A 15,022-nucleotide genomic window follows, 5' to 3' on the forward strand; every position below is an offset into this window, starting at 1 on the left:
CTAACTAGTTTACTTAAAGTACATTTCAGGGCTTCGTAGTCCTTGGCCATTTCATTGAAGCATGCCGAATTACTCCTAACCATGTCTATACATTTCGCAGCCAGTCCGATGTACTAATTTTTGCGCTTATTGAGGGATACATTAATTTCTTTGAATAAGTCGCTCAGTTTAGAATGATAGTTCATGCATCCTTCACACACAAAAAATTGCGCCAGGAAAGAGGAGTACCGCCCTCCAAGGGCACTGAAACAGATCCCATAAAGTCTTTTGATGCAAAATACATTGCAGGTAAACAACTCGCTTTTAGCGTCGGGTACAGAGCATATTGAACTATCACATCTTTAATTTAGATAGTATAACATTCACGTTTGCAAAAAAAAAAACTATTCCTATTAATTTTAAAGAAATTCCTATTAATATATTCTTACTATTTTGACCAAAGAGTTTTGGCAAACTATTAGAAAAAAGTTGTTGGTATTTTTGACAAGTTCGTGTACTCGTCGCATAATACTTCAAGTCGTTAGATTTTGTGTTGAATTCATAAAACAAATCTGACGAATTCGCTGAATAAAATACCAAACTGATACATTCGCTTGATTACTGGGCGAATTTACCATATTTAATAAATTAGTTGACATTGTCATAAATTTGATAAAAATTATAAATAAAAATACAAGAAAACATGCTACCTTCTTAAAAATAGTCGAAATTGTAAAATTAAGCTTTTTATTTAAAAATTGGACATGCAGAATTTTATACCACAACACAACATATCTTTTTGATTTGAAACATTTTTGATTCGTATCAGGAATAATGTCGAGAATCGAATAAAAATACTTCAAATTTATCAAGCCTATCATAAATTCTACTCATAGAATTCTAGGAATTACGAACTTAGCTACAACGGCGAATTTTGAATGACCACAAATTTCAGTTTTTCGAGTGTATTTTATTTTAACTGACAATTCTTTAATAAAACTTATATTTTTTTTAAAAATTTACAAAATTTATATTTTTTGTTGCTATTTGACAACTTTTATACAAAAAATTATTCTTCAAAAGTGGAGTGGAAAAATTTTTTTATTTTTTGTGAACTCATGGTCTTTTTTGAAAAATTTTTTAATTTTATATTTTTTATAAATTCCCGGTAGCGGTGCTAGAGGGAACTCAAACTAAAAAAAAAAATCTGATGTGGTCAGCACATAACCGACCGCAAAGTGTATTGTTCTAGTTAAGTGAAAATGTTACAAAATATTATAAAAATGTCTGTTAAATACTTCTTTCCAATTTTTAGGACATTAGTAAGCTTATAGTTAACATACTAAGAAAAATGTAAATTTGGCTCTTAGTAGAGTTTCGCTTTGTGCTACCCGAATTCCCTGAAATACTCGCCAGTTAGTTTCGGTAACAATCAGAACTCAAATATCAAATTTCAAGAACTTCCATCAATTTGTTCTGTGGATATGGTGAAAAATGTAAAATCGGCCCGCAAATCAGTTCTCGAGCCCTGATCTTTCCAAAAAAGTTATTTGTTCATTGCTTTAATATGAGGAATTCATATATTAAATTTCAATGAAATCGGTTGATTATTTCTCTTTATATACACAAAAGTGTATGTTTGGCCCGTAGTAAACGTCTAGTTGCCGATGCCTGATCTTTCCAAAAAATTTACATGTTCATTGTTTTAATACGGGGAATTCATATATTAAATTTCAATGAAATCGGTTGGTTATTTCTCTTTATATACACAAAAATGTATATTTGGCCCATAGTAAACGCCCAGTTGCTGATGTCTGATTTCTTCCAAAAGTTAGGAATTTTTGCGTATGATCGAGTAAAGCTTATATATGAAATTTCAAGTAAATCGGTTGAATACTTTCTTCAAAATGGTGAAAAATGTAAAATCGGCCCGCAAATCCGTTTTCGAGCCCTGATCTTTCCAAAAAATTTATATGTTCATTGTTTTAATACGAGGAGTTCATATATTAAATTTCAATGAAATCGGTTGATTTTTTCTCTTTATATACACAAAAATGTATATTTGGCCCGTAGTAAACGTCTAGTTGCCGATGCCTGATTTCTTCCAAAACATACGAATTTTTGCGGACGGTCGAGCTGAGCTTATATATAATATTTCAAGTAAATCGGTTGAATACTTTCTTCAAAATGTTCAAAAATGTAAAACAGGCCCGCTAAAAAGTACAGTTCCCGAGGCCTGATATATACCAAAAGTTGATCGATCCGTGCCATGGTGGAAACAAACTTACATATAAAATTTCATCAAAATCGGTTCAGCCGAACTTGAGATACACGCGTGCACACACAGACCGACAGACGGACAGACCGACAGACCGACAGACCGACAGACCGACAGGTTGCTAAAAATAGTTTATTTACACTTCCCCACTATGGAGAAGTACGTTCCCACCGAAAACTCGATATGCACAATTTGTTGCCATCACATAACCTACCTATTGTTTACACAATACGGTCGGTAAAAATAACTCAAAACTTGAAAATTTAAAAACGGACGTTCTTTTTAATTTGCTTGTTAAGTTATGCGTGGTTTTTCTTGATTTTATTTTATTCGAAGGAGAATCTTAGTAGTTCCGAATCGACAATAGACATTCGTAATTTCCCGAATTTCAGGGCTATGAATGGAGTTCATGTCATATTAGTAGATGTATCTCGTGGACAAAGTAGCTTTTTAGTTGTAATTCTTAGGGGCTAATAAAAAAAATAAACAATTTTTTTGTTTTTAAATTAACTACGAAATTTAATACAATTTCCAATTATTGAATAATTTTTTATTTTTTTTTTATTTTCTTTCTTATTTTTTGTTAATTTTTCCGTTTTATACATATAATTAAATATTTTAAATATAGATAATTTTTTTTATTGTTTTTTATTTTTTTGATTTCTTATTTAATTTTTTTTTTCCATTTTTATTTTTCAGAAAAAAAGAAAGAAGAACACAGTTAATCTTTTTTTTATCAAACATTGATATTTTTTTTTTTTTGAACATTAAATTATTAGGAAAGAAAAATCAAATTGAGAATAAATAAAAATTAACTTAAACGTGACTCGAAACTTCAATTTTTTACACTACAAATTATAATATAAAAAGTTGTACTATGAAAGTCGGAGATTTGTGGTTTGTAAATAAATGACAATTTGAATATTTCGTGAAATGAAACTTCTGAAGTCACTTTTACTTCACTTCGTGTCAAAACTGTTCACTTTTTACAATGCATTAGTTTTTCCAGATACCTAATTAAACCTCAATTGCCTTGAGTTTACTATATGTACTGTGAATATTACTAGGAAGAATATTATGGACTCTGTATTACCATTGTCGCAAAACGGTGAATGAAAGCAAAAATGAATGAAAAACCGACACCGAATTTTTTCTTCATATAAAATTGCAATTCACAATGGAAACTATTTTTGACAGTTCATCTTGTTTTTTGATGAAGACATCAAAAATGATAGGTTCACTATAACGTAAGTGACAAAAATAATGATAACAACTCCCTATTTGTATTTTCGAAGGGATTTTGATTTTTGCTACCTCTAAAGTTTTGAACTTAATATAGAAGCGATTATATATAGTAGAGAGTTGGTGCGATGGGGGTTGAGTATGAACTCAATAAATTGATCGTTATTCCACACAAATTACTAAGAATTTTGGAGTATGACGTATAATAAATAAAGAAATTTGAAATTCCACAAGTTTCACATGAATTGAAAAAGATCAGATTTAAAATTATGCCTTTATTGGCACACATTTATTTAGATTGGCATACAATTAAAATTTAAGAAGGTTTAAAATGTCCTTAGTATTCAAATTTCTAGTTAACAGTTAATAATTAGTATTTTTGAAAGAAAACAACCTTATTCTAATATGCAGAATTTTGAAAAAAAAATTGATAATTTAAATAGCACTATACAGTGACAACAAATTTTGGGGATTCTACATGTATGTTTCAATATTTTGCATAATATGTGAATTTAATATTGTTTTTGCGTCAATGTAACTGAGGTAGAATTTGGTTTTGAAAAAATTTATCCATGTACGTAAATTAAGCTATAATTTTTTAAGATGTGACTGTGTAAGCTTTTTTTGTTTTTTTTTTTTACTCCCAGACTAATTTATTACTAACAGACAATTAGTGTTTTTTTTCTACACAAAATAGTTTTATATTTTCAAGACATTAAATTTCTTTTTTTTTGTTTTTTAGGTTTTACTAAACTTTTCAAGCACAATATTAAATTTTTTAATAATTTCTTTTGTGAAATAAATGAGAATATAAATTTTAATTCACTTACAATGTTATGATATTTTTTTAGGTTTTCCTTTTTCTTTTTGTGAATACATAAAGCACAAATAATTAGTTTCAAAAAATATATTTTAAAATTGAAATTAAAAATTCATTGAAAATTTAAATTTTCAATTTTTTTTTTGGATCAATTACAAAAAATAATCTGACTTATTTTAAATATAACAATAAAGCGCAATTATGGAATACAAACAACAATACATTAACATTATTGTGATTTATTATGTATTTTTTTTTATAATATTAATTTGACATTTAGTTTTCGATGAAAGTAAATTTTTATTTATTTTATTTTATTTTTTGTTATGGAAGAATCAAAATTGAAAAGTATATAGTTTATTTAATAAAGTAAAATAGAATTACTTTTTTAATTATTTTTTTTAAATACTTAATTAAAATTAAACAAATTTTTATTAGTTAAAAGTACACATGCCGTTGTTGCACCGTTATTTATTTAAAAACGGTTTTTATGAACGCGACTTTTTCTTTATATTTTTATGACATAAATATGGTATTCTTAACTATTCAGTTCATAAAATTAGAACTGCAAAACTTCCAAAGTTACATGTACGAAAAAGCTTTTAATGTTTTACAGTTTTAACTTTAGAGAACTGCATTCCCAGAAAGACCCATGCATCAGTTGCGTTTTAGCAAAACATTAAAAATATATTTGGTCTAATTTTAAAAGAATTTTTAGTATAAAATAATATTTTAATTATATAAAATGTCTTAAGTTGATTTAAAAAAAATTCAAGCCAATGTTTTGTTAAAATATCATAGATGAAAAAAGCATGGTAGTATTACTTTATTATATTACTATTATTATTAATTATTACTTTATATTTATAATACAGTCGCAAATAGTCGCAGTACAGTTGAAACAGACAATTAATAAATGCATACTTTAAAAAACGAAAATTTAAAAATGTAAAATCAGTATTCAAATAAAAACAAAAAAACAATTTCTAATGTAGAATCAAAAGCCCTAATCGAGGCCAGAAATTTTATAAACTATAAACTATTTTTGTGACAATAAATTTTGCAGCATAGATTCGGTCGTCTTTGCATTTTAAAAATATTACATTCAAAAACGAGTGACGATAATTATTTTTTAGAATCAGATGACAATACTGATAGTGAGTTAAACTAAGTGTTTATTTGTATTATTTTTTGTATTTAGAAAAGATTATTTAAGTTTTATAAATAAATAGTGAAAATTCTTGGACATCACAAAAAATACAACTTTTAATTACAATATCAAATGGTGATTTATTTTAAGAGTCGAATATTAAAGTCATGTAACGACAGAGTTAGTTTTCAAACAGCAGTTGTTTTCAAAAAACATTTGATAGTCATGTGACATTTTTCAATAATATTTATGAGAATCACTTTTGTTCAATTTATGTGGCGATATGAGATGTAAAAGAAATTTTCACTCTTTTCTTTACTGCTGTAAAAAGTATGGACACTAACTTTGTAAAAAGATTTATTCGACAATCGAAGAAAAGTCAAAGTTTAGAGGAAAAAAAAAAAAACTGTGTAAAAAGTTGGTGTCTACAGTTTATTCAAATATCAAAAGATCAAAATATGGCAACTTTTTAGACCGTTTTACTAAATTTTATTACAGATACCTGAAATGAATTCCTTTGCATATTAGAATGTCTCTTAATATTTTCTTTTTATTATAGATATTTAAAATCATTTTCTCTGGATATTAGAATGCTCCTAACTATTTTAATATAAATTTTAAGTCTAGTTTAAGTTTTCGTAGAATACTTAAGTTTTATGAATTGGTTATTACTTTGAATTTATGTATATTTAATAATTCTCATTTTATTTTTGAGTTCTTTTCCTAAATAACAGTTTAAGTTGATAAAAACAAACTTTAATTATTATTATTATTTTAAATTAATCCCTGTGAAAAAAGTAAATAGTTTATAAATGGGAGTAAATAATTTATAAATTTATAATAGGTACATTTACTTCTACATATGCATGAAAATCCGTTTTGCGACTGTTTTTAATATTTGTTTAAAGTTTCAATAATAATTCTTCAATACTTTTGATGGTAAAAAAATTTACTTGTTCTAGTTTTTGTATGACTAAAAATATATACATACGTATATGTATATGTTACATATATTAAAAATGAATTAATACAATATTATTTTTGATAAATGAAAACATAAAAATAATAATGAAAGAATCAATGCATTCTTATATAATTATTTATATGTATATATGTAATATTATATACATGAGTGCGTATATGTTTGTTTATTAAATGAAATAGTATGTATAATTATAAAATATGTTTTAATATTTTATTCGATATCATGGAATCGTAATATTGCCCGTCCTGGTATCTCCGAAGCGCATAATTTTCTTACAACTTCAGGCGCTTGATCAGATGGAAACACAGAATATGGTGGGGGCTCAATCTGTTAATAAAAAGAAAAAATAAAAAAAAATAAATAAATTTTAAGTATATATAAAATCAATATGATATTAAAATTTATTTATTAGAACTAATTGCAATTATCTACAAGTGAAGATATTGAAGTTGAAAAACTGAAAAAAATTTTTTTCAAAATTATTTCTTTATGATTTTAGAAAAAAATCATAAAGAAATAATCATATTTTTTTGTTAAATTTTTATTTTTTGAAATGATATTTTTGTGCTAACTAATAATGAAATAAATATTGATTTTAGAGATGAACGCGCCTCTAAATAATTGTAAGGATAATGCCAAAAATAATGTTAATTATCAATAAGAAATGAATTTTAAGTGCTATTTCCTTAGATAATTCAATTAATTAGTATTTAAAGATTACTATTATCAAAATATATTGAACATGTTGGAGTTACTCTTGCACATGAACTTATTTTTTTATTCTACTAGAACTATTGTTTTAGAACTATTGTTTTAATTATATACTCTAAATTGTCACCGTACAAATTCCTATCAGTATTATAAAATACGTTATATTCAAAATACATAAATATATAAAAATCAATATGAGAATTAAATGTAAATATTTAAAAAATAAAAACTTTCATAATATACTCGTATTAAGAATTGCTGAATAAATTAAATGACAAGCTAACACATAAATGTTTAAAAAAACAAAAAATAAACTATGGAATATAAATTTAAATATAATTTTTTACCTTCTTGGAAGCAACTAATTTTACTAGCTCATGAAATTGTTCAATTGTACCATTTGATACAGCTGTTATTATTATTTTACTTTCTTGTGCAAGACGAGCAAATTTTGGTAATAGTTTTTCAGCAACCTCATCATTAATTAATACAGTGCCACCCTTTTCTAAACATTGCATTGATCTGTGTAAACTACGTGATGTTGTACCAAAATCAATAACTACATCAACTGGACCATCGCATGCATCTTTTGTTCTTTCAATTAATTGTTTTTCGTAGAGATCCTCATTCCACTGAACAACATTTATACTGTGTTTCATAGTATTATAAATAAAAAATAAACATATTTTGAATTTAATTAATTAAAATATTTTGCTAAACTTAAATGTATAGATATTTTTCCTGTTATACAGGGTGTCCGAGACTCAATTGTATTCCCGAAGCAGGGTACTAGAATGACATCCGATGAACAAAAAACAACTAGTGACATTTTTCTTTCTGGGCCCTTATTTTCGAGTTATATATTTATAAAATGTCACTAGTTGTTTTCAGTTCCTGTGAAGTTATTCTACCACCATGGTTTGGGATACCATAGAGTCCCGGACAGTTTGTTTATAGATTCAATATTGAAGCAATATTATTTGTGAAAGTTCAGTAATCTCTTCTAGTAAATGCATTTGTCAATGTATAAAATATCTCAAGATTAAATATTAAATGTAAATATTGCATATTAAATGTACTTAATTAAAAAAAAATAATTGAAAGAAAAGAGTATTTCATTATTTTCAACGGTAATTTTAAATTAAATTAATTTTTTAACCTTTTAACGAAACCTTTTAACGATTTTAGCATATGTGTTACTTTTATTTTTTTTTTAGATATATCTATGTGTGTATATGTAAGTAAGTAAGTAAGTAAGTAAATAAACTTTATTCATTCTAGTTACAATAGTAATACAATTATGTGCTTTTTTTAGAAATTTTCCACAAAAGTGCTTATTAGTTTCACGTTGTCTTTAGAATAGTTTCACTCTGTCCGTAGAGATGTTTCAAAATTTCTACATCCTTTAGGATATACAGCTAAAATTTTAAATATAAGTAGACTTTTAGTACAAACTTTCGAAATTTTTCAAACGTAAAAATGCGGTGGCTGTTTTTTTCTACTACGCCACAGCATTAGGGAACTTAAAAAAACAAAATATCCGTTAACATTAAGCGTTCTCTGTGTGAGATATTTAAAGTTTACACTTTTTTTTCAAAAACACACAAGTAATATACATATAGATGTTTTTTTTCCTAATAAATAACAATATAAAACTTAAAATAGCAAAAGCTCTTAAAAATAATTACAAAAAAGTAAATAACTAAAAAAGTAATGAGATTATTTTAAGATCTAATATTTTTTGAGTAATTTTTTTTAGAAATAACCCTAATTTGAAGAGATAATTTTTCTTTTACGAAAACTCGGTATGAACCTTATTTTGAGTTATGTCGCATATAATCGACATTATCCTTGACAATAAGCACTTTAAGCGAGGAGTTACGGCATACACATAAGACAACACGGTAATAATAAGACTTTATGTACATATGTAATCGGATTCTAGAATGTATACGAATAAAATTAGGTAATACTAATAATATTTATTATGTTATCATATCACTTATCACCAACAATCAGTTATGGGATGTTACAATATAGTATTTACAAATCCATTGTCAATTTAATATATTTAATAATACCGTATATGGTTCTCATGTCATTATTACGCTGTATAGGTATTTTATATAAATGAATGCATAAAATAAAGCTAGCTGGTACAATAAAATCATCCAAATTTATATATTTATCAAAAAACAAAAATATTCAAATTTATATTCTAAATCACAAAATTTCATATATAAGATATAGTTATATGGTAAAATTGATCCACTGAATTAGAATAAAAAAGTAATGCATATACCATACAATTTTTATACAAATGGTCATGTTCGAAATTTGCAAATTGTCAGGTAAACTTTTTTCTTTATTTTTCTTTATTTAACTTTTTTCTTGTTCTTATTATATATATAATATAGCTACTTCTCAGGCGTCATAAAGTACGGGTACTTCTGAAAGGGCTAGAGACGTGGGACAAAAGGCATTAGATAGGGTTTTGCTTCTAGGGTTTCAGAAAAATCTGAGATTGGAACTTTTTAGGCCCGAAATAGCTCTTCTTTAAGATTTTCTGAAAAAGTTTTTGTATAACAAAAGCACGTTATTCTTTTATATTTTATATTTTTAGAAACACAAACCAAGAAATTAACAATACGTTTTCGTTATTACTAGAAACACAAACCGACAAGTAAATAATATTTGTAAATATAATGATCTCACATATTTTTGGTTCGAAAAATCGAAACGTAAATAAATGTCAGCTTTTATCAAAGACATCCAATATTTTTTAGCATCTGAATATTAATGCTTCATTTGTTATTGCTTTAAATATTATGTTTCGTCAGCAAGCTTCAAATAATATATATACACAATTTATATATGTATGTACTTAAAATTTCATATTTATAGTTCGAGCGAAAAACTCTAAAATGCTTAATTCTAATACATTCATATGTACATATGTACATATATTATTTTGTTTATGCTTAAACCTTTTCCTTATTTGAAAAATTTAATTCTATATGTTCACCCACAGTTTTAAAAAAATAGGTGTACATTCATAATTATGTATGTACTTAAAATTTTATTTCTAATTGTTCCTAAAAAAAATTTATCAAGCGACATATCCTAAGCGACAATTTCCAAGTTTACCAAATTTTTTTTTTTTATTATTGTAAAAAAAACGAGGTACATTAATATTGACCAGGTGTACAGATATTGATTGCATCCTTCGAGCAATCATGCCGTCAAAAAAAGAAAAACAGATTGCATTCTTTTAAAAGATACAATCAGCGAAAAGCTCTGCAATCTAATTGACGATAGTGTTATATCAAAGAAACGCAAAATAAATGCGGAAGATAACTTCAAAAAAGAATTAATTAAACTTAAAAAAGAAAATGAGGAGCTAAAAGAATTATTAAAAAAGTTCTTGCCATCTACATAACAGAAAAATTCTAATGAAAATGAAAATTACTTTTCACCACTAATGGATTTAACCAACACAGAAGATGATATGACTGATGCGGATACTCTTGACAATATAAACAATAAATTAGACCCGTATAATCTAAAAAAACCTTCAAAAAGCAACAAAGAAAACAAAAAACAACTCAACACGAAACAAATATTTCACCCCACGTGGTATCATCAGACAGAACAAAACAAAATAACAAAAAAATGCCCCCTATAAATTTATTCAACACTGAAATCAATAAATTAAAAAATCTTATTAACAATAATTTAAATATGATATACTTTCTGGTTAAGGAGCACAATGATACACATGCTACTGTGCGCACATATAATATTGAAGAATTTAACAAAACACGAAATTAACTTCAATAAGCTGGTATTGATCACTACACCTTTACACCTAAACCGGAAAAAAAAATTACGTATGTATGTAATAAAAGGGCTGAATAATTTATATACTCGTACTACCCCTGAAGAAATATTACATCTGTTAAAAAATTGAGAAAATGAACGTACAAAATTTGAAAAAGTTACTCGTTTAACAACCAAATATTCCCTAAAAAATTATATTAAGCTACCACATCTGACCATTGGTGCAGTGGTTATGGCACCGGTCCTTTAACCGAAGGGTCTCGGGTTCAAACCCCGGTCAGGTCACTATAAAAATTATATTCAATATTATTATAACTTAATATACAATACTAATAAATATTATACAAGTAATTTTCAAATATTCGTAATATTCCATATTAAAAAAAACTAAGAAAAATAAACAGTAAATATTAATAACCTAAAATAATTAATATAAATAAAACTACGGCAGATATGAGAAATCATGCACTAGCCCTATGCTCCTTCTAGGAGTGAATAAGGAAAAAAAAAAAAAAAAAAACCACATTATATAGTCCAAGCTGCACCAGGCAGTTTGGTTAACGAAATAGAAAAAATACGTGGCATTGATTATCAAGCTGTACACTGGAAAAAAATACATAAACAAGACATATTACAATGTTTAAGATGCCAACGAACTGGACATTCAGCCGCTAATTGCTCTATGCAATTTCGTTGCGTAAAATGCGGAATAATCACCCAATTGGACAATGCAAAGTTACACCAAATGACCCAAGAGAAAAACTATGTTGCATCTTATGCGAAAATTATGGCCATCCCGCTTCTTACAGGAACTGTCCCGTACTTAAAAAGAAAATTGAAATCCGGCAAAAAATAGTTAAAAATATGCAGCAAAAAATTGTAAGTAAACACAATATGACACAAAATTTTATTAATAAGAACGTTTCATTTGCTAATACTATAAAATCCAACTTAATTAATGCTAACACTTCTACTCAGCATAAAAATAATTTTTTTAGTAATAATATCACTAACAATGATTTAAATAATAATGATGTATTAGATATAAAAAAAATTTTGTTAGATATTCATACAAATTTAATACGAATTTAATAATATTGAAAACATATTAAAAAAACATACAGAACAGATTATTTTTTGTTACAGTATGCTTGGAATGCCGTGTAACCAACAATATGACTAACCTAAAAATAATTTGATATCAATCAATATCAATTCTCTTATCTCCAACAACAAAAGACTTTCTCTTACCCACTTTCTCAATAATAATGAACCTGACCTTTTATGTGTAAGCGAGACAAAGCTAAAACAAAATAATAATGTTATTTTTGATAATTATGAGATGATTAGACGAGATCGGTGTCATAATAATGGAGGTGGAGTTGCCATATGTATAAAAACAACATTGAATACAAATCAATTATCAGAGAAATTTTTGACGAGTTCACATGTATTGAACCATGTGTACTATTTTTGGAATTGAGAATATGAGTTATATATAATAAAAATTTCGTATATAATAAAAAATTCGTGCAATTTTATCTATGAATTAAATAAAATTTTTGAAACATTAAATCTTGCCGATGAAAATAATTTTTTATAGTAAGTGGTGATTTCAATGCCAAGCACCGTAATTGGTGCAATTTGTACAATGATTCTAGAGGAATACAATTAAATAATTGGCTAAAAAACAAATGCATTCCGTACAGGTTACAATTGCACAATACAGATGGACCTACATCGACAAGGCCTGGCGCATACATTGACCTTATATTTAGCGATACAAGGGTAAATATAAAATATCCAAATGTTGATAATAAATTGGTAACAATACCTTATGATAGCGACCACAATGCCATTAAAATCGAATTTTCTTTAACAAATAATGATATACTCTTAAGAGAATTGCCAGATAACAATAACTTTATGTTTAAATGTGCAAATTGGAAAAAATTTAAAAGAAAATTAGATCAAAATTTTGAGCTACAAAATTCAAATGATTATAATTCTATATGTTCTATATTATAATTCTATATTTTGTCAACAAAATATTTGACAATTTTAATCTAATAGAGAAAATATTGAATACCACTTAGAAAAAATAGATAGTATAATTATAAAAACAATGGGTGAAATGGTCCCAAAAATGGAAATTCGAAATAATGTCGCTAAATATTATTCCACGACTCTAAAGAAACTGTTAAAGAAAAAAAGTAGTTTGATGAATGACATACACAAAACTAGAAAAAGAAATTTAAATTTCTTGCCACAACAAGTTCAGCTCCTAAAAATCCTTTTAAATAATGTTAATATTTTGATAAAAGAACAATTAAAAAATGAAACTAATAAATATTGGCAAAATAGACTTAGCAAAATATCACCAAAAAACTCTAACATGTTCCCAGAAATAAATAAAATATTTAAACCAAAAAACTTTTCAAACATAAATAATTTACATGTGGATTTTTGTGCAATTGTAACAGCTAACGATGTCGACCATATTATGTTAAAAAAAACTAATGATAACAAATATATTATAAAAAATCAGAAAGACATATACAATATACTTAGTTCATGCATTGAGAACACACATAAAACTACCGTGCCTAACAACAGTTTTCCTATAAGAGTAAAAAACATAATTAATGAATTTACAAATCGCAACAAAACAAGTAATGCATACACTCTCACCAACTTTAATGAAAATAATAAGGCTTCTCAGCAAAATGACACAAAAAGCTACTTCACAAATATAAAAAAGATCAAAAATATAACAAAAAACCTCGAAAATAAAACATTATTTGGAGCAAACGAAATTGCTAATATAGTAATAAAAAACTTAAGTAACAAGATCATAAATAAATATGTTATGTAATAATTTTTAACAATGCGCTTAATCGTATTTCCCAAGCCTGTGGAAAAAAACGCTAGTTATTTTGATTAAAAAGTCAGGTAAGGATCCAACCTATCCTAACAGCTACCGTCCAATAAGCTTGTTGCCAAGTATAAGCAAGATATACGAAATTATAGTCAATGAAAAAATCAAAAACTTCATCATCGAAAACAATATAATGCCTGAAAACCACTTTGGCTTTAGGCATAAGGATAGTACAACACATGCAATCACAAAAGTGACCTCTGACATATGTTGGTATATCAACGACGATTTTGCTGTTGGAAGTTGCCTCGTTGACCTAGAAAAAGCTTTTAACTCTGTGTGGATTGATGGTTTGATTTATAAGTTGCTAAAATTGCATTTTCCTAAACATTTCATAAGTTTAATACATAGTTTGACAAATAACAACATATTTTACATATCAAATAATAAAGAAAGCGTTTCTAATACAAAAAAACATATCCAATGACCTACAACAAGGAGCAGTGAATTCTCCAATATTGTTTTCGATCTATATATTGGAACTACTAGAATTATTAAACAGAACGAAAGGTGCAAACTATAGAGTTGCTTCTGCTGACGATATAATAATATATTCGGCAAACGATAAATTGCAAGATATACAATCAAACATTCAAAAAATGCTAAATATAAAGATTATGCTAAATATAGATTATTGTCAAATCTGGCTTCTCAAAATAAATTATGAAAAATGTCAAACGATTCCCTTTCGTAATAACTACGACCATTTAAACTCCAACTTAAAAAATAATTGGAAAAACTTTAAAATAAAGGGTCCAAATGACATAACAATAAAAAATGAAGAAACTGTAAAATATATCTAGGTGTTTACTTACAAAGAAATTTAAAATATATTGAGCATGTCAAAAAACACTAGAAAAGGGTAATAAGGTATTTTTCGCATGTCAGAGATTATTTTACTTGACACCAGGGTTAAAGTAATAGCTTACCAGAGTCTAGTAAGACCAACATTAACGTATGGCGTACCGGTGTGGTACAATATAAGTTCTAGCTTGATGGAAAAACTTAGGGCATTTGAGAGAAAGTGTGTAAGAGCATTTATTAATAAATCAAGAAAGCCGGAAACTGATTACAAATAT

General features: G+C 26.5%; 1 protein-coding gene across 3 annotated transcripts in view; it reads right to left on the reverse strand.

The window, feature by feature from the left end:
* Positions 1-2,846: 2,846 nt before the first annotated feature.
* LOC129606046 (uncharacterized) overlaps positions 2,847-15,022 on the reverse strand; it is a 100,873-nt gene continuing 88,697 nt past the window's right edge. For 2 of the 3 annotated variants that reach the window (XM_055516110.1, XM_055516101.1), the window contains 2 exons: positions 7,513-7,813; positions 2,848-6,781 (listed from right to left, as the gene is read on the reverse strand). In XM_055516110.1, the coding sequence (XP_055372085.1) occupies positions 6,665-6,781; positions 7,513-7,813 (418 nt within the window). In that variant the 3' untranslated portion in view covers positions 2,848-6,664. Of the gene's footprint in view, positions 6,782-7,512; positions 7,814-15,022 lie in introns of all 3 variants that reach the window. The other variant, XM_055516119.1, reaches the window with a different exon arrangement.

Source organism: Condylostylus longicornis, unplaced genomic scaffold (genome assembly GCF_029603195.1).
Source record: "Condylostylus longicornis isolate FDR11 unplaced genomic scaffold, ASM2960319v2 ptg000003l, whole genome shotgun sequence".
Classification (NCBI taxonomy): Eukaryota; Metazoa; Arthropoda; class Insecta; order Diptera; family Dolichopodidae; genus Condylostylus; species Condylostylus longicornis.